General features: G+C 63.1%; 1 protein-coding gene across 2 annotated transcripts in view; it reads left to right on the forward strand.

Moving 5' to 3' along the window:
- The window catches only part of TRAPPC9 (trafficking protein particle complex subunit 9), a 170,052-nt gene that overhangs the window by 112,933 nt on the left and 36,951 nt on the right, over positions 1-20,168 (forward strand). For both annotated transcript variants that reach the window (XM_054708471.1, XM_054708472.1), the window contains 2 exons: positions 9,170-9,323; positions 13,776-13,866. In XM_054708471.1, the coding sequence (XP_054564446.1) occupies positions 9,170-9,323; positions 13,776-13,866 (245 nt within the window). The remainder of the gene's footprint in view (positions 1-9,169; positions 9,324-13,775; positions 13,867-20,168) is intronic.

The following is a 20,168-nucleotide window of genomic DNA, read 5'->3' on the forward strand; positions in this document are numbered from 1 at the left end:
GGTGCCCGGCGCACACGCTGTGCGGAGGCGTGAGGGTATCGACAGGACAACCCCACGGCTTGGCTCTGGCCCCTGGGGCCCGAGGGCCTGGGATGGCCTCGCCGGCTGCTCTGGTCCCTGAGACGGGCTCCCTGCCCACTGCTCCTTCATTCTCCACGTGGGCTGAGGGGAGCCCGGGCTGCCAGGGGCCGGATTGCGCCCCCACTCAGGTGTCCTTCAGCTCAGGCCCTCGCCACCAGCTGACTGGAGTCTGTGGTCGGCCGCTGCCCGACACTCAGGCCCTCACTTGCCGGGCTGACCCGACGGGGAGGCCGTTCACACCGGGAGGAGCAGAGCGAGCTGCAGGGTGTCCGCTGGGGCTCTGCTCCTCCAAGTCCCCTCGGAAAGCAAGTCCGCTGGACGAGCGTCCCCTCTGGGTGGCCCCATGCGGGCCTCTGGCCTCGCTCTCCTCTCTCTCTCTGCACGTCCGTGTGCACATCTGTGAGGCAGAGGGGGCGGGCACCAGGCAGCACATCCATGGTCGCTAGGCAGGGCCGTGGGGCAGGGCTGTCCTCCCCAGGTTGTCGCGGAGGGACCGTAGCCCAGAGGCCTCCACCTGGGTCGGAGCCACTGCTGCGTGCGAGCCTGTCCCTCTGCCAGACCCGGTTCTTGTCTCTGCAGGCGCCCGTCAGCTCCTCCTGGCCTTTGAGGGGGCGGCTCACTAGCGGCTTCAGTGAAGCCGTGTGCCCGCCCACAGCCCAGTGCCCTCCAGGGCCGTGCCCCGGGGTCGCCCCAGTCCCCTGTGACCTTGAAGTAGCCAGGGCCACTTGTGCCCTCCAGTTTCTATGGCAACTCCCTGGGCCTTGCTGTGGACAGAGGTGGTTGTGGCTGTCGGGACTAATTGGCATTAAGGCTGCTATTTTTAGCTCCCGTGAGGAAACGCTTCAGTTCGGGCTGTCACAGGACAGACATGGCCCCGCAGCAGCTCTGGGCGCCAGAGTGAGCTGGCTCTGAGCAGGGCCTGGTGCCGGATTTCCTCACCCGATCGACCTTCTCTGGCTCCTCGAGCTCCCGACGCCCCACAAAGCTCTTCAGGGCTCATTAGACGTGACCTCCCGTGCCCAGTTCCGGGTCCACAGAGCCGCCCAGAGAGAGGTGCTTTCCTCCCAGGGTGGGGCCCCCCAGCCCCTCCCAGTGCTCTGCAGGCCTCGGAATGTGTGTCCTCCAGCGGCGCCCAGGCGTCCAGCTGGCTTCTGTGTCCCCTCTCGTCTCATTTCTTGGCACACTCCTGTTCACCGTTCCGGGGAGAGCCCCAGGGACCCTAACTGTGGACGCCGGGAGGGTCTCCCCGCTCCGGATCCAGTTCAGTTTATTCTACGTCAGCCGTCCACGGTGTTGTCACTTAATGTAACTATTGGACTTGGCGACTCTCTTAACCCCCGAGCCTGCCCCTCCTTCTGTGTAAGGAGGAAAAGGGGGCTCCAGGGGGCGCTGTGAGGGTGAGCCGAGACCCGGGTCAGAGCCTGGCCTGTGCCTGGCACACAGCGCTCACTCGCTGCCCTCGCTGGTGCGGAAGCCGAGGAGCAGGGCCTTGGCACAGGGAGGCAAGGGGCCAGCCTGTTGAGACTGAATTTGGTCGCAGGTTAAGCCGTGGAGGCGAGAGAAAGCCGTGTGTTGTCCCAGTGCAGGCCTGCGAGGCGGTCCGTTTCCGCCTCCTTCTCCGAGGAAGGAGGTCAGAGGAGGAGATGTGTCTTATGCAGTTTGGGCGCTGAGAACGCATCACTGCAGCGGGGCGTTCGGGAGGCAGGAGTGTCTCCGCCCAATGGCGCGGGGCGCGGTGATGGCGCAGGACACGGTGATGGCGCGGGACACGGTGATGGCGCGGGTCGCGGTGATGGTGCGGGACGCGGTGATGGTGTGGGACACGGTGATGGCGCAGGACACGGTGATGGCCGGGACGCGGTGATGGCCGGGACACGGTGATGGCGCGGGACACAGTGATGGCGCGGGACACAGTGATGGCGCGGGACGTGGTGATGGTGTGCGCTCTTGCTCTGCCCGAGGAGCTACAAGGTGCCGTTTCTCCGTTGCGTTGCCGTGGAAATGGTGCTTAATCGTATTAATGCTCTGGGCTTTGATCATTTCTCTGAGCCTCTCCGGCCTTCAGAGCCCTTTGCTGCCGACTTAGAAAGACCGACCTTGGAGCCAGTCTTGAGATTTTTCTTAAAAGGGCTGCAGTGGGTTCCTGAGACAGAGACGCGGGAGACACCGCACAGCCGCTTCCCGCACACTCACACGGCCCATCCGCGTCTCGGGTGTTCTGGGACGTCCACTTAAGACAATGATTGATTTCTTTTCATTTTTTTATTATGAAAAATTTCAAACATGCAGCAAAGTTAAAAGAATTTCCCAGTGAGTACTGGTAACCCCCCCACCACGATTTGTCACTACTATTTTGCTATACTAGCTTTATCACGTATCTGTGTACACACACACACACACATATACACACATATATATGGTGTCGCAAAAAGAATGTGTACACACTTTAATAGCTGATAGCTGTTAAATGGAAATGAAATGTTTTAGTAAACACTGCCTTTATAATTAATTCATAGTGTGTGTATATGTTTTTGGGGTATACCCTGTATCCTATATTATAAAAGCCTAATATGCAAATCAACTGAATTGTGGAATGCTTGGTCGCTATGATGTGCACTGACCACCAGGGGGCAGACGCTCAACGCAGGAGCTGCCCCCATCCTGCAGGCCCTGACTGGCGGGGCGGGGGGGGCGGAGGGGGGGGAGGGGGAGTGGGCTGGTGAGTGGGCGGCACCAAGCCAGCCAAGGCAGGTGCCAGTGGGGGTTCCCCCCCCCCCATTGCCCTGCTGGGCACCCTGCAGATCGGCCCTAATCGCTGGCCAGGCCTAGGGACCCTACCCGTGCACCAATTTCATGTACTGGGCCTCTAGTTTTTATGTATCTGCTTATATATCTCCATCTTTTTATCCACCTACTAAACCATGATATCTTGTTCATGGACTTTAAAGTAAATTGCAGACATCAGCACACTTGCCCCTGAAAACACGTGACAAGCATATCGTCAACTAGAGTTGACTGCACCTCTGTGGTTTCAGAACTGCAAACAGGTGGAGGCTTGTGCTACGGCCCAGCCTGGCCCGCGTGGCGAGGTGGCGCATGCTCGAGTGGAAGGTGCATCCGAGGCTGCTCGCCGCCTGCTCGCTCGTACCTGCTGGGGGTACCAGCATGTTTTGTTCGCTTCTGTCTTTACTGTGTGTGTTTGTCGGTCTCTCGGTGAGGGCAGGACGGGGAGTGCACCCAGGGCCCCGCACTGGCTGCCGTGAGCGCCCTGCCCGCACACGTTGCTGCTGTGGGCGCTTGGGCTCCACAGCCTCAGCCAGGACGCGGTCTCCACTGAGGTGCCGCCAGCGCCTGGTCCTGCCGCCTTGCCTCCCATTTTGTGTCATGTCGCTGCCCCCTGTGCTCCCACGCGCGACAGATTGCCCGCGAGTAAGGGAGAGCATCGAGGCATCAATCCCCCGAGAGCCGGTGTCCTCACACGGACGTGTGCTCTTCCTCCTGGTCTCTCAGTCTCTCCGGCAGGCCATCGTCATCACGATAGAGCCATACATCACAGCGCGTTACCGGGGGAAGCGCCCGAGTGTCTCACTCGCCGCCTTTGCGTTCCCCTCCCTCCCCGGCCCGGACATGTGACCCTCTCCGCCGGCGGACAGAGCAGACTGCCTGAGCCTGGCCTGCAGGGGGCCGGCTCTGCAGCGGGACAGCCCCGAGCCCATGGCCCGTGCAGACAGATGGGGGAGAGGGCAGCTCTGGGGGCTCGGGGTGGCTTAGTCTGTGCTGACCCTCCCTCCTGGCCCGTCCCCGATGCTGGGCGTCCGTGTGCGCTGTGGTAGCCACGTGCCCGAGGAGCGTGCCGGGCCCGGGAGTGTTCGCCTTCTCCCTGGACGCACCACGGGATCCCTCAGCGAAACCTCGAGTGTGAGGACCGCTGTCGCCTGCATTGGCCCATCACTGACCCCCAGTCCTCAGGCTCCTCTGTGAAACGGGGTCACACCTGCTCCTGAGGGGCTGTGAGCATGGGGACATGGTCCTTGAGGGCGGGCCTTCAGGCTGAGGCCGGCATCTACCACACATGTCCTCCTGTTCCGAGCGGACGGCCGAGCTCCCCACGTTTGTGATTGTCGAGGTGGGGTTGGCACTGTCTGCAGGCTCCTGCCTGGACCCCCTGGGCAGCCGGGAGGTGGGAGGGCGAGAGCAGGCCTGGCTGCCTGCGCCCGACAGCGGAGCCGGCAAGCCAGCAGGCTCTGGCGCCCGAGGGCATCGGCCTGCCCTGCCTCAGTTTCCACCTCTGTGCCAGGGGAACTAGCGGGCTGTGGCGAGTCCACAGGTTATCACGTGTGTGCCGCACGGTGAGCACTGAGGTGCCTCTGTGTCATCCTCCTCCTGCTGGCCCGCGTGGCCTCCTTCCGCCTCCTTCCTCTCCGAGCCTCTCCCGGGAGCGTTCCTGTCCGAGCTCCCTCCCCACGGGGCCCGTCGTGGGTGCCTCTCGCTGTATGGCAGGACGGGGGGCATTGAGGCTGTCTTTGAATGCTCATCTCGTCACTGTGACGCTGCTGCCCTTTTAGCCGTGGCTGGAGCCAGTTGGGTATAAATAGCACTTGTCTATCTCCTTGAAGGCCGCGAGCGCTGCTGTTCGAGCTCCAGAATGCAAACCAGAGCTCACGCCGAGCTTTGATCTCGCCGCTCCCTCCCTTGTTGTCAGTGTGAGCCGAGCCAGCCGCCCAGCCCGCCAGGGGAGGCTGCCTGAGAGAGCGCCACCCAGCATGCACTTAGCTGTTCTCACACTGTTGACGCTACATGCCAACCCCAGGCTGCCCGGCCCTGCCCCGGCCCCACGGCCTGTCCCTTGCAGGAGTCGGAGGGAGGTAGATGCAAGTTAAAACGCATCTGTGACGTCCAGGTGACCCACACTTGTTCAGCACCCACTGTGTCCTCTACCTGCTAGGTGCGACCTTTGTGTCGCCTGTGGGTAACAGAGGGTTAGACAGACAGCGGGACCTACTCTCCCACGACTGCCGGGCGGGAGAGCCCCTCACCTACCGTCCCGTCTCACAGGTGAGCACCCCCAGGCCAGGACGCCGCTGTTGGCGTGCGTGCTCGGTGCTCAGCGCGTGGCCTGCGGTATCTTAAGTCTCCTGACTGCACTCTCAGCTGCAAAGTGCTCCAGGGGCCAGCTGCCTGACCCCGGGGGACACACGTGGGTGCACGTCCAGGTGTCCGTGTCTCCACAGCCCCGAGCTCGGACATGAGGGGGGCAAACAGACCTGTGGGTCCCCTCCCCGAGCTTGGCACACCCCCTCCGAGAGTTTGCAAGGGAAGTGTGAGCGTTTCCTGTTCTTGTTTGCTTTTCTCATTTAATTTAGGGACTAGGAGGTTTAATTCAGAATCGATGAAATGTGTAATTAGATGTAATAGTCCTTTTTTACTAATGGCAACTGATTTAGTATGATTGAGGCATTTTGTTAACAAAATGGGGCACTTCCCTCCTTAGCCAGTCAGCTCTGCACTGAGCGGCTCCCTCGGGGAGGAGAAGGCTCCAGCCACATGCAAGCCTTCCGGTGCCTCTTAGCTCAGCCAGTGTTTCTATAGCACCTACTGTGTGCCAGGCCATGTGCCAGCTGCTGGGCAGGTGAGGACAGATCGGCTCTGTCTCTGCTCGCCAGAGACCTCTCTGCCCGCTGGGGAGACGCATGCCTGCGATGCTGGGCTTTTGATGAGCTTCGTCAGAGACACTGGGAGCACAGGGGGTGGGAGGGGAGCTTAGCCGGGAAGGTGGGGCTGAGACCTGGGCTAGACACCGAGTTCTGAGTGTTCCCGTCCCAATGAGCACGACGTGGGGGTGATGCCGGCGGTGGGAGCGGGGGAGACCCTGGCAGGTCCGGATCCCAGAGGCTGGTGCCCTGGCGCGCGGTCAGGGTGCAGGGAAGCCGCTCTGGCCCCTCCCTGGTGGTGTGAGCGCAGGCTGGTGTGTCCTGCTGGCTCCCTGGCGGTGCAGTCATGCCAAGAGCTGCACAGGAATAGCTGGTCTTCGAAATAACGAGGACTGACGTGGGTACCTCGGAGGGAAGGCCAAGGCCGGGGGTGTGAGGAGCCCTCACTTCTCCGCACCCCTCCCACTCGGGTTCAGGTCTCCAGGATCTTTCTGGGCTCTGCTCGCCAGGCCCTGCCAGGCTCCTTGAATTCAGCACCTCGGCCAGCGCCGCCCTTCCACACCCTCCCTCCAGCTGCCAGTGGGGCCACTCCCTGTCTAGACGCCCCTGGCTGCCAGCTGTGCCCCGTCCAGGCCTCGGGGCCCCACCGTGTCCCCATTCCGGCCTCCTCCTGGCCCTCCTGCTCGCAGCCTGCTGCCTTGCAGCTCCTCCAGCACCGGGTGGCGGGCAGTGCAGGCGCGTGGTCAGCGCTGGCCTAGTTCAGGCCCGGCTCGTACACTTCCTGCTGCTCCCCTCCCTCCTCGCCCGGCGTCCCGCTGATTCTGCTCATGGGATCTTGGCTCCCAGGCCTCTGCCTCCCTGTCTACACCCCTCATGACACTGGGCGTTCCTTTGGAGCCTCGATCCCCCATCTGTAAACCAGGACCCGCCTGCCCGCATGCGGTTTCACCGGGGTGAAGTGGGAGACGCTCCATACGCTGGGCGCGGGGGCCCGGCTTCTCCCGCTGCGGCCCCGGCCGGACGCAGGGCAGGGAGCGCAGTGCCCAGAGCGCAGTGCCCAGCGAGAGGCCGCAGAGCGCGAGGGGCTGTCACTGAGGCGCTTTCCTGCCTCCCGGTGCGCACGCCTCTGGAAAGAAGGCTGGCCTCTGGAAATGGCTCTGATGTTTATTTCCTAAAGGCTCCTTTGCTTCTCACCCCGAGTTCTATAAATAGTCCTGGAGTTTTGTTGACAGAGCTGTTTGCTGAAGGTTGTGTGAATGTTACTTTGCACACAGACGATACTCAGGCGATTTCCGACGTATAAATCCCTGGAGAAGCCACGCCTCGGACACTTGTCTTCCTGCTGGCGATTCTGGTTTGGATGGGGCCCTGGCACTGAAAACTGGTCCCATCAGCCCTTCCCGGTGACCTCCGTCCCGTCTGAGTGACACCCAGGGTCGATGGTCGCAGTCCCACTCCACCATGTCCTGCTCCCGGCAGTGACAAGCCCGTCGGGATGGTCCCCGCGCCTCCCCCCCCGCCCCCGCCGCCTGCCATGCCCCCTCAACTCAGCCAGCCGGCTTCCCAGCTGCCCTTGAGTTTGCCCGGAAGCACTGGCTGTCCCTTTCTACACCCCATAGCACCTTGAGCACCTGTGTCACAGCTCTGACCACCACCTGACAGTCCACCTCTCCGCCCCGTCTCCCCAGGAAGGCAGGTGGGGTGGGGCGCATCGAGGCTCCTGGACAAGGCCCTGCCTGGCTGGGTCTGAGGGGTGCATGGAGTTAGCGTCTGGGGAGGGTGGAGCCGTGGGGAGGGGCCAGCCAGCGTCCATGCAGGGCCGTGAGCAGAGGGCTGCCTCAGAGCCTGGCTCTCTGTCCCCTGTGACTGCTGTACGTTACTTTCCCTCAGCTCACCCTCTGCGATGGGGTGGTGACACAGGTCCCCCTAAGTATAAAATGAGAGTGCATGCACAGGCGCCTTCTCTGCACCATCCGGGGTCTCCTCCTGGGTCCCTGCAGCTGGCTCCACACCTGAGGGGTCAGCAGAGGCTGCCTCAGCGGCAAGAGGCCACACAGACTCCCGCGTGACACGCCACACGGGCTCCCGCAGGTCACGCCACACGGGCTCCCGCAGGCCACGCCACACGGGCTCCCGCAGGTCACGCCACACGGGCTCCCGCAGGTCACGCCACACGGGCTCCTGCAGGTCACGCCACACGGGCTCCCGCAGGTCACGCCACACGGACTCCTGCTGGTCGCGCCTCTGCACTATCCATCAGCTCCAAGGAAAGGTCATTTACTTCTGCGGGGAGGGTCCCTCTAAGTCCGACGCCTGGTTTGTATTTAATGCCATCGTTAGCCGTCCCGGGCGAGGCCTTCCGCTGTCAGAGGCTGAATCACACGATGGCTTTGAGACCAGCGCTTTTTAATAGACTCTTTGAACGTCCCAGCACCTTTCTTTCGTGCCAGCTCTCGACTGTCACTGACACATTTGGCCATAAAACGAAACATGGAAATTGGCAGTCAGTCGTGGTATTAATTCTACTTCACTCTGACTCATCAGAGATGAATGGATCATTAGCGGCAGGGATGGCCTGGGAGGGGCTGGGCGCGCGGGATGCCGGGCGGTCGGAGCTGCAGGCCAGGGCTGCGCTCTTCCGGCGTCTCCTTACCTCCTCGGCACCTGCGTCTCTTCCTCTGCACGTGGGGCCAGTAGTCACCACGGCAGCCACCATTCCGCGTGTTCTTCGTGTACTGGGCACGTGCCAGCCACTTTGTATCCACCACCGTCCTTAACCTGCACAGAATCCTACAAATGGGTGATCAGCCAACAGAATGGGGGGGTCTTGTAGAGAATGTGGTACTAGAGTGGGAACCTGTAGGGTAGAAGTGGCTTAAGACGGGGCAGGCGGGCGGCTGGCTGTGGGCAGGTGGGCGCAGGGCTGGCTGTGGGCAGGTGGGCGCAGGGCTGGCTGTGGGCGGGCGGGCTCGGGGTGGCTGTGGGCAGGCAGGCGCAGGGGGCCAGTGAGGCGTGGTTGTGTGAGCCAGTCTGTCTGGCCGAGGATGGAGCGTGAGGATGAGGAGAGACAGGGCTCTGATGATGCGTTGCAGATCCCAGGGGCCTTTGGGGTCCCCAGGTTGCATAAGTGCCCGTCCCCGAGGTTCTCCACAGCGGGCCCTGTCTGTCCCGCCCTCTTCCAGATGTAACATTTCTGGGGCCCGAGCCTTCCACGAGGTGGGCGTCTGTGACGAGGTTTCAGTCCTACACGGTGTGTGGAACCAGCTCTGGAGCTGGAGCTAGCCCGGGAGTCTAACGTTATCTCGTCTCCTGGGAATGCACCGTCGTGAATTGCGATAATGGCCCCTATGCTGTTTCACGCTGGCAGGTGCCGCTTCTCCCACGCCAGCGAGGACCTGGCCCCCTGACGAATTCTCTGCTGTGTCCCCTTCTCTCAGAATGGCGATTCAGGTGGACAAGTTCAACTTTGAGAGTTTCCCAGAGTCCCCCGGGGAGAAGGGACAGTTCGCGAGTCCACGGCAGCTGGAGGAGCAGAGGCAGGAGGCGCGCGGCCTGGAGATCAACAGCAAGCTGGGCATCCGGTGGCGGATTATATCCTTTCACGGCGAGGCTCTCGATGGCCCTGCTCGGGCTTCTGACCATGGAGGGGACCCATGAGGGGTTAGCCATTGCATTTTTTAAAAATACATTTTTATTGATTTCAGAGAGGAAGGGAGAGAGAGATAGATGATCGGCTGCCTCCTACACGCCCCACACTGGGGATTGAGCCTGCAACGTGGGCATGTGCCCTGACCGGGAATTGAACCAGCAACCTCTAGGTGCATGGGATGACACTCAACCACTGACCCACGCTGGCCGGGCAGCTGCTGCATTTTAGCCACAGGTAGCTCAGAAATGCCATGCTGGGGGAGAGGGCCACCTCTCAGCACCTGCAGGGCCCCCGAAGGAAGCACCGATTCGGGGCGAGGAAAGGTCTTGGGCTGGCGCGCGCTGGCCTTGGGTCCTGGATTTCTTGCCCGTGTGGATACTCGGGTTAGCGACAGGTTCTGCTGGCACCCCTTTACCAGGTACACCCCCTGCCCTAGCGCTCCCTCCGTCTCACCTGGCCCCAGGCTCACCTCCAGGTCCTCAGCCCACAAGCCCCTCGGCGATGCAGCCTGCAACTCCCCCAGCAGCTCAGCACCCTGCCTGGCACTCGCGTCCCCTGGTCTCTGACACCAGGGCGCTGAGTCGAGCCGCCGGCGGCCCTGCGGTGATGAGAACGCCCGCATCGGAGTCCCAGAGTTCCCGGTGCGGACGGAAACAGTCGGGGGAAGAGGCTCACTACTCACTAAGCGCCCTTCCGGTAGTGTAGCTCCTTTTTGTGTCGACGGAAGGGGGCCGGGCGCAGCCCCTGCACCTGTGGTTGCTGCAGAGCTGGCGCGTGGGCGCAGACGGCCCGCTGTCCTGGGGGATGTCGAGGAGCGGCCCCCAGCCCGGCACCCCCTCCAGGACGCTCACCTGGGAGCACCCATGAAGGGTTTTCCGCTGGGCTCACAGCCACGTGTCTTAGCCGGGCGCTGGGGGCAGGGCGCTGCCTCCCCCGGTGAGGCGAGGCTGCAGACTCGGGCTGGCGGGCTCGGGAGAGTCCGGTCCCCGCCGGGCGGCACAGGCCCCAGCGGAAGGGCTGATGGAACCATCATTTTCTCTGAAGTACCCGCCGGGGTCCTGGGGAACGTCAGTCACACAAGCGGGCGGGATCTCAGACGCTGCCCAGTGGCTTCACATGGCCCTTTGATCACAGCACATCCCCCGCTATTTCCCTGCTAGCGGCCGAGCAGACAGCGGGAGGGGAGGTGCTTGAACCTGCTGCGTTTCCCCGCATCTCGCTCTGAGTTTCAAAGATTCGGAGGGAGCATTCACGATTCCCAAGACACGTAGGTGAACTGAGACGTGCGCGTGCAAACATTTGTGAACAATAGGCCCTGCACCAACACTGATGAATAATTAAGTGTAATTATAGCGATGGATGACCCGCAGATAAGATCTGTCAAGTAGACTGGGCTCCTCAGAAGCAGGAGGGATCTCATCTTGGGCCTTTTCATCCTTACGCCCCCACAGCATACGGAGGGGGTGTCGGTAAACACCCCGTGTGGATGTGGGCCCTGCAGGGGAGGCACGTGGGGGCGCACGCACACCTGGGCAGGAGTGTAGGGAGGAGGGAGGGCTGGGGGTGCATCAGAGAGGGCGTCCCAGAGAAGGTGGAGGTGAGCTCCAGAGAAGGTGGGCACCAGGCTGAAGAGGCTCCAGGCGGGGGGCCCAGCGCAGGCACCAAGGCGGGAAGCAGCGCTGGGCGCTGGGTGTCGTGGCTCACCCCCTCCGAGGGTTTGCGCCAGGCAGGAGGTGTGAGCGACCTGTAGTGACTCCAGGCAACGGAGCCGTGCCTTTGCGGCAGCGAGTGGCAAGGCTGGAGGGCCTGTGGTTCCTGTCAGTCAGACTGCCTGAGCTGGGACCTCGCTCTGGCTCAGTAGCACAGGGCTGCCAATCGTTAACACGAGTGTGGCTCCGAGGCTTGCAAAGCCTGGGTCACACGACAGTGATGGCACAGTCCCCCTGCCCCGGGGTCACCTTCCCTGCCCTCCGCAGGGACAGGAGCAGGTCGGGGAGACAAGGACCTGCGACTTAGTTGGAATCTTAATTCTGCGTCCCAGGTGCCCGACCAGAAAGGGCTTAAGGGGAGGCAGGCCCTTCAGCACCACGGAGAGTTCCCGAGGGCTGTCCTGGGAGCAGGAGGGAGGGCCGCCCAGCGCCTGTGGGCCCTGTGTGTGTGGGTCCCCACCTTTCCTGGCGCCCAGGTTTCCTGTGTCTGCAGGGTCAGCCTGCCCTGATCCCCCACTTCTTTGTGGTGCCAGCTTCTTCGGTCTCGGCGAGGGCCTGGATTAAAAACTCTGAAATGGAGATGGCAGTCCCTGCCTTCCACCCTCCATGCTCTCAAGTCTAATTTGAAAACGGTATCACGTGGAGCAGATCTGTGTGAGACGCGTCCTGCACGCACAGCCTGGCGCGGGGAGCCTGCAGAGACGTCCTGCTGGTAGGAATAATGGTAGGATCATCGCCATCATCATCACTTATTGATCTCTGGCCCCAAGTGCCAGGGTCTGTGTATTTAAGGAGGAGGAGCGGCCGCCACCTCCGCCTTCGGCGCTGGGACTGTGCCTCGGCCGCAGCGGCGGCAGGAAGGGGCGGCGTGGCTGAGGGCCGGCCGGCTTCACGTTCAGTGTTCAGGCCCAGACACAGCACTGCTTGGGTGGCTCCTGGGGCCGGAAGGGGGTGTGGATGCAGGTAATTCGCTTTATTAGCCCAGCTGTAGGATTCCGTGGCTCACTCCCGACAGCAAATTAATACAGAAGGATGCTCCGGGCCGGTTCCCAAAGCCCCGGAGCCATTGGCAGCTCGCAGTGGCTCCCACACTGACTCGCTCCTCCAGCGAGTCATTGCCAAGCTCCTCAGCCGTCTGCAGGCCCCGCGCGCACCCGCCTCGAAAGCCCGGTGCGATTTCTATAGTGGGGGTGAGGTGCCACGCTGCAGAGCCTTAGTGTCAAACAGGGGCATGGACAGGTGACGTGGGGCCCCCAGCGGTACAGGACAGGGCCACTGTTTTCTGGGGGGGGGGTGTGCAGGGCGGGGCCAGCATGGCCTCTCCCCGGGGAGGCTCCCTGAGGACAGCGTGGCTGTTTCTCCCGAGTCCCCACAGGCCGCTGGGAACCGAACCCCCTCCCCTGTCAGTCAGCCACTGGCTGTGGGCTGCGTGGAGGCGGAGGGGGCTTTGTGGGCCCCCCTGGCAGTGGTGGAAAGAGCTGCGCGGAGCCCCCGGTCCTGCCCTGTCCCGCCTTAGGCCAGGGCGGGGCCGCACGGTCATCTCTGAGGTCACAGACGCCAGACCCCGGCGCCCGACAGGCTTCCCGCGGCTGGCTCCTGGCAGGAGCGGAGGCTGTGGCTTTCAGGGACAGCGGAGCCGAGGGCGCCGTGTCCCCACAGGTGCTCGTCCCCCTGCGGGCCTCCGCCACGGTGGCCCCCGACTGAGACGGGTGTCCTCGCTGAGAGGTGGCCTGAGAAGGGGAGGGACACAGCCACAGGGGGAGCTGGCCGGTGACACGTGTCCCCCACAGGCCAGTCTTAGGCTGCGTCCCGGCCACCCCGAGAGCGTCCCGGGCTCCGAGGTGAGTCAGCGCAGGGCCAAGTGCACACCCGGAGTAACATCAGCTCCACACAGCCCGTGTGTAATGGGGGGGGGCATTTCATGTGGAAAGTTCTTAGGGAGAGAATTGCCTTCGGGAGAAACACTGAGAGAGTGCTGCGGCATCTGAGGCCGCAGGAATGATGGCCGTGCTCCTGAGGGGCGGGGAGAACGAGAGAGTGGGGTTACACGCACTCCCCGGGAGCCTGTGAAGGCGTGCTGCTCTTCAGCCCGTTTTACAGATGGTGAAGCAGACCCAGTGGTGGTGCCAGGATCAGAGCTGGGCCAGGAGCCCCCACCCCCCTGCTCAGCTGCCACGTGGCACTAAGAGGAGGGAGAGCAGAGCCATTAGGGGCTTCATTTCCTCAGGGCCCCACCCCGCCCGGTTCCCAGCCTCAGCCCCGTCCGAGTCTGCCTGCCGATGAGCTCCCTGCTGAGCCCGCACCAGAGAGCCCACCTGTCGGACCCGTGTCCTTACAGCACGAGGCAGAGCCACACAGGAAGCCAGCGGGGAAGCACACACCTGGCGGGTGTTTATTGAGGAAGACACCCCATTTCTGCTTCCCCAGCGAGGACAGCTGGGGGTCACAGTGACCGCACTGGGCTTCCTCACTCGGCTGTGGCTTCCTTCGCCGCGTCCGCGGTCAGAGGCGAGAGGCCTGTGTCCCACACGCTCAGCGGGTCTCGGGTGGTTGGAGGAGGGCACATCTCTGCATGTCTGCAGGTGGTTTCCTGTCTGGGAGTCTGTCCAGAAACTTCTTGCCCTCCCCCGCCTCCCCCGGTCCCGGGGCCCAGCGGGAGCCGCGTTTTCCTTGACCGAGGCTCACCCCTCGCTGAAGCGCACGGGCGAGGCCAGCGTGGAGGGCGTCCTGAACCAGCTGGCCCTGGAGCACCTGCAGCTGGCCCCCCTGCAGTGGGGTGAGTACGCCCGCCTGCTGCGGGGCCGCCCTCGGCTGAGGTCACCGTGGGAACCTGGGGGGTGGGGGGGGGACTCACCATGCCGCCAGGCTGGTGTCTGTGTCTCACCTGAGTGTCCTCGCAGCCAGACCTGTGATCAAACCCCCCGTGTGGGGTGTGCTCGGTGCCCCTCGGTTCCAGGTGCTGCGTGCGGAGTCCCCATCCTCCTCGGGGAGGTGGGGGAACAGGTGTGTCCCCTCCTTCCCTCCTCCCCTCCCGGAGGAGCTCAGCAGCTTTCCGCGGGGTCCACAGGGAAGAGCGTGTATCTGGTGAGCACGTGGACCCCCTCGCGCTCCGCCCCTGGGGCTGCGCCGGGACCGTGTGCCAGATGCTGGGTCTGGTGCCCTGGCCGTCGGCCGTCTGGGCCGTAAGCGCAGCCATAGCCCTCGGTGAGCGAAGTGTCTTGTTGGAGTGAGAGGCTTTCCCGGCTGATCCTGCGGCGTGTCGGGGACGAACAGGAACCAGGCCTCTCGGGGCGCGGAGGGTACAGCGTGGGTGCGCAGCGGCCGCGGGCTCAGTCCTGGCTCTGCTGCATCGGCAGCGGTGACGTCTGGGCAGGTCCAGCTTTCTGAGCCTGTTTCTCCTCCGTCGACCGGGGATGCTGAGGCACCAGGTCCTCCTGGGGTGGGAGATGTGCCCCGACCCACCGCGCCCGCCCTCCCAGAGGTGGCGTGGGCCTGGGGGGCAGGCGCTGGAATCGTGTGGAGAGGGGCAAGCAGAGAGGCTGGAGGGGCCTGGGACTGTAAGTGCCTCCGGAGGGCAAGGCAGACGGGGCTGTGGGGTGCAGGACGGCCCCACGCCATGGGGGAGCCCCCTAGACACTCCTGCCGCAGTCCTGCGCCGGGAAGGCTGCCCCTCCAGGTGGGAGGACAGGCGAGGGGGGACCGCAGAGCCAGCATGCTCTCTGATGGTGCTTCTGAGGGCTGTTTCCAGTTGTTTCCATAGAGACCAGGTACTGGAGACGAATGGGGCTCAGCGGTCTTTACTCTGCTTTGAAAGCCCGCCGCTGGGCCTCCCCCGCCTTCTGCGGCTGTAACACTTCTCCTCAGAGCTTCTCAGAGGCAACAGGGACTGGTCCGCACTCCTTTTCATTGCCATCCATCCTGTGAATACCTCTTAGGGGTTACCTGCATTTTGGAGAGGATGTTTTCAGTGCATGTCCCCAAATAGCCCCCGGGCGGCTTGCACCCGCGAGCCCGGGTTCCGAGCTGTGTGTGTGGGCGGCGCTCCTGGGCATGAGGGCATGCCCGCTGAGGAGGCAGTGACCACGGGGTGGCTTGTGTGGTGGCACCCCACTGCCCTACTTCAGGGAGAATGGCGCACCTACACTTTTGGGGAGCAAGACTCGGTGGCCAAATTCTCCACGCAGTTTCTGTGAGGTCGTCATTGCTCCTCTCTTTTCTTACAAATCAGGAACCAGACTCGGGGGTGTATGCTGCTTGAGGTTACATGGAGCTGGTAGGTTCTCTGATTGACGGATTTATCCATGCGTTCAGTGAAGAGCTGTCTGTCCATTCTGCGCCCGGCGCCATGCTAAGTGCTGGGGACCAAGTGTAAGCCACACTCGATCCCTGACTTTAGACACTTCCAGTCTGATGTGGGTGGGGGGCCCGGGTCGGTCACCGACCACCCCACAGCCTGGCGTGCACGGAGGGAGCTCGTGCGGGTGTCCGGGAAGCAGAGGTGGAATCAGCTGGGAGCCCGCCGCCCGCCCTCAGCGCCTAGTGAGGAAGCAGGCGAGCGCGAGGGCAGGCACGGCTCTGGCTCCACGTGGGAGCAGGCGGGCTCTTTACTCTGCGCCTTCGGTTGTTTCCAGTCTTGGCCATCGTAAACAGAGTTGCAACAAGTATCCCCGTCCACAGCCAGCCCTTCAACAACGAATCAAGTGGGAAGATAATTACTTTAAACTCAGCAATCTCTTAAAAAAATCTTCTGGTTTTTAAAGATGTATATATATATTTTATTAATTTCAGAGAGAAGAGAGAGAGAGAGAGAGAAACATCAATGATGAGAGAGTCATGGATCGGCTGCCTCCTGCACGCCCCACACTGGGGATCGAGCCTGCAACCCGGGCCTGTGCCCTGACCGGGAATTGAATCGTGACCTCCTGGTTCATAGGTCGATGCTCAACCACTGAGCAACACTGGCTGGGCAAAATCTGTTTTTGTACCCTATTTGATTTTCCTCATCTAGAAATGTATTTTAACACGCTCCCATATTTCTCCTCGCACTCTCCTGTCGGAGTTGTTTTAGCATTTGACTCCTATTTGTCTGGGTTTGTTGAGGTCTGAGGAGTTCGGCACAGACCCACCGTTTTGTTCTTCCCGGAAAGAATAGGGTGAGTGTGCGCAGACTGCAGGAGAGGGGCACGTGCAGCAGGGTGAGTGTGCGCAGACTGCAGGAGAGGGGCACGTGCAGCAGGGTGAGTGTGCGCAGACTGCAGGAGAGGGGCACGTGCAGCAGGGTGAGTGTGCACAGACTGCAGGAGAGGGGCACGTGCAGCAGGGTGAGTGTGCGCAGACTGCAGGAGAGGGGCACGTGCAGCAGGTGAGTGTGCACAGACTGCAGGGGAGGGGCACGTGCAGCAGGGTGAGTGTGCGCAGACTGCAGGAGAGGGGCACGTGCAGCAGGTGAGTGTGCACAGACTGCAGGGGAGGGGCACGTGCAGCAGGGTGAGTGTGCACAGACTGCAGGAGAGGGGCACGTGCAGCAGGGTGAGTGTGCACAGACTGCAGGAGAGGGGCACGTGCAGCAGTGAGTGTGCACAGACTGCAGGAGAGGGGCACGTGCAGCAGGGTGAGTGTGCACAGACTGCAGGAGAGGGGCACGTGCAGCAGGGTGAGTGTGCACAGACTGCAGGGGAGGGGCACGTGCAGCAGGGTGAGTGCACAGACTGCAGGGGAGGGGCACGTGCAGCAGGGTGAGTGCACAGACTGCAGGGGAGGGGCACGTGCAGCAGGGTGAGTGCACAGACTGCAGGAGAGGGGCACGTGCAGCAGGGTGAGTGTGCACAGACTGCAGGAGAGGGGCACGTGCCGCAGGGTGAGTGTGCACAGACTGCAGGAGAGGGGCACGTGCAGCAGGGTGAGTGTGCACAGACTGCAGGGGAGGGGCACGTGCAGCAGGGTGAGTGTGCACAGACTGCAGGGGAGGGGCACGTGCCGCAGGGTGAGTGTGCACAGACTGCAGGAGAGGGGCACGTGCCGCAGGGTGAGTGTGCACAGACTGCAGGGGAGGGGCACGTGCAGCAGGGTGAGTGTGCACAGACTGCAGGGGAGGGGCACGTGCAGCAGGGTGAGTGCACAGACTGCAGGGGAGGGGCACGTGCAGCAGGGTGAGTGCACAGACTGCAGGAGAGGGGCACGTGCAGCAGGGTGAGTGCACAGACTGCAGGGGAGGGGCAGGTGCAGCAGGGTGAGTGTGCACAGACTGCAGGGGAGGGGCACGTGCAGCAGGGTGAGTGCACAGACTGCAGGGGAGGGGCACGTGCAGCAGGGTGAGTGCACAGACTGCAGGAGAGGGGCACGTGCAGCAGGGTGAGTGTGCACAGACTGCAGGAGAGGGGCACGTGCAGCAGGGTGAGTGTGCACAGACTGCAGGAGAGGGGCAGGTGCAGCAGGGTGAGTGTGCGCAGACTGCAGGAGAGGGGCACGTGCAGCAGGGTGAGTGTGCACAGACTGCAGGAGAGGGGCACGTGCAGCAGGGTGAGTGCACAGACTGCAGGGGAGGGGCAGGTGCAGCAGGGTGAGTGTGCACAGACTGCAGGAGAGGGGCACGTGCAGCAGGGTGAGTGTGCACAGACTGCAGGAGAGGGGCACGTGCAGCAGGGTGAGTGCACAGACTGCAGGGGAGGGGCAGGTGCAGCAGGGTGAGTGTGCACAGACTGCAGGAGAGGGGCACGTGCAGCAGGGTGAGTGTGCACAGACTGCAGGAGAGGGGCACGTGCAGCAGGGTGGGTGTGCGCAGACTGCAGGAGAGGGGCACGTGCAGCAGGGTGAGTGTGCACAGACTGCAGGAGAGGGGCACGTGCAGCAGGGTGAGTGTGCACAGACTGCAGGAGAGGGGCACGTGCAGCAGGGTGAGTGTGCGCAGACTGCAGGAGAGGGGCAGGTGCAGCAGGGTGAGTGTGCGCAGACTGCAGGAGAGGGGCAGGTGCAGCAGGGTGAGTGTGCAGAGACTGCAGGAGAGGGGCACGTGCAGCAGGGTGAGTGTGCGCAGACTGCAGGAGAGGGGCACGTGCAGCAGGGTGAGTGTGCGCAGACTGCAGGAGAGGGGCACGTGCAGCAGGGTGAGTGTGCGCAGACTGCAGGAGCGGGGCACGTGCAGCAGGGTGAGTGTGCGCAGACTGCAGGAGAGGGGCACGTGCAGCAGGGTGAGTGTGCGCAGACTGCAGGAGAGGGGCACGTGCAGCAGGGTGAGTGTGCAGAGACTGCAGGAGAGGGGCACGTGCAGCAGGGTGAGTGTGCACAGACTGCAGGAGAGGGCACGTGCAGCAGGGTGAGTGTGCACAGACTGCAGGAGAGGGGCACGTGCAGCAGGGTGAGTGTGCACAGACTGCAGGAGAGGGGCACGTGCAGCAGGGTGAGTGTGCGCAGACTGCAGGAGAGGGGCACGTGCAGCAGGGTGAGTGTGCGCAGACTGCAGGAGAGGGGCACGTGCAGCAGTGAGGTTTATTTCTGAGCCGGTTTGGAGGAAGCAGCCGGCCTGCGGCACCTTCACCCCGATCTTCTCCTGTGTCTTTGCCACCACTGAGGACAGCGTCTTGCGTGGCTACACACAGCTGTCGGGCCGGGGAGTCGCACCAGGGCCAGCGGCTAACCTCTGGACACACTCAGGCGGCGCCAGCTCCCGACAGTGTCTTTTACGCCCTAAACCCTCAGCCTCGTGCAGATCACTTGTTGCATTCAGTCACGTGTCTGCCCTCCTGGGTCTGAACACCCCTCTGCCAGGCTTCCCGTTCTTTCAGACAGAGCCCGCCAGCCACTGCACGAGTGTCGCTCGGTTCGCGCGTGGGTCCTGGGCCCTGGCGATTCGATCCCGTGCACGTGTCGGTGCCAGCGATGCTGTGTCCCCGGCACGTGTCTCGGGTCCCCGTGCCGTGTGCCCATTGTCGGGGACGGTCCTCTTGGCCCTGTGATTGAGGTGGAGCTGCCGTCTCCACTCCAGAGTTCCCTTTGCGGTCTTGGTGAGCGGGGCGTTCTGCGGGAAAGGGCTTTGCAGCCTGTGGCCATTTCCTCCCACTTCCCTCCGTCCAGTTATTTATGTGTGAGCGGCTTCTCAGTTCCTATTGCCTGCAGAGGGCTGAAATGTTACTGTTACTTATTTATGTTGATGCTCAAATGGTGTCAGATTCAGCCAGTGGGAGCTCCTTCCAGCTGACCCTGCCCCCGGCGAGTGTCCTCGCTCTGTGAGCCCCTCCTCACTCTGTACAAGATGCTCCAGCCCCCCTTGCACCCCTGCCACCATCCATCTCCCGGGGTGGCCGTCCCTTTAGTGAGGACTGGTCTTCAGCAGCCAGGATCCAGACGGGGGGAAGCCTTGCTATTGGGGAGCTGTTCCTCCCACGCCATCTCAGAGGCCTGGGCCAGGAAGTAGACACGCACTTCTAAATATGAACACCCCCCAACACCTCCGTCCTCCTATGTGTACTGACAGCCACGGTCGCCCACCCACCGCTAACTCCAGCCGACACCACAGGAGTGTCCCGGGCCTCGCTGTGCTCCCGTCCCGCTGAGGCGGCGTTCATGACCTGCCGTGCAGGCACTGATTCGTCAGTCACCCCCTCACGTGCCAACCGCTGTCCCCGCCGGCCCTCCCCGCTCCAGGATCTCAGCCCCTCTCCAAGGTGCTGGCATCCTGCACTGATGGCTCTCCTGGGCAGGTACCCCACTCCCTCCCCGCCCACCCTGCCACCCCGCAGTGGCCTCAGAACTGAATTGCCCAGGAAGCAAAGGGGCCCCCGGGCTGCCACACCTACCCCCGCTGGCCTCTCGTCCCTCCACCGTGCTCCCCATCTCTGCCTGGGCTCTTCCCACACACGTGCTGCCGTGTTCCCTGGAGCCTGGGCCCCGGCCGGGCTCATGTCTGTCCCTTGCAGCTTGCTGGCCTCTTGGGGAAGCGCTGGCGTCGCGCCCACTCTGGGTGTGCAGGGGCACGGGCTTCGGGCAGGACCGTCTGGGTGTGCAGGGGCACAAGCTTCGGGCAGGACCGCCTGGGTGTGCGGGGGCTTCGGGCAGGACCGTCTGGGTGTGCAGGGGCAGAGG

The sequence above is a fragment of the Eptesicus fuscus genome, chromosome 19 (assembly GCF_027574615.1).
Source record: "Eptesicus fuscus isolate TK198812 chromosome 19, DD_ASM_mEF_20220401, whole genome shotgun sequence".
Lineage (NCBI taxonomy): Eukaryota > Metazoa > Chordata > Mammalia > Chiroptera > Vespertilionidae > Eptesicus > Eptesicus fuscus.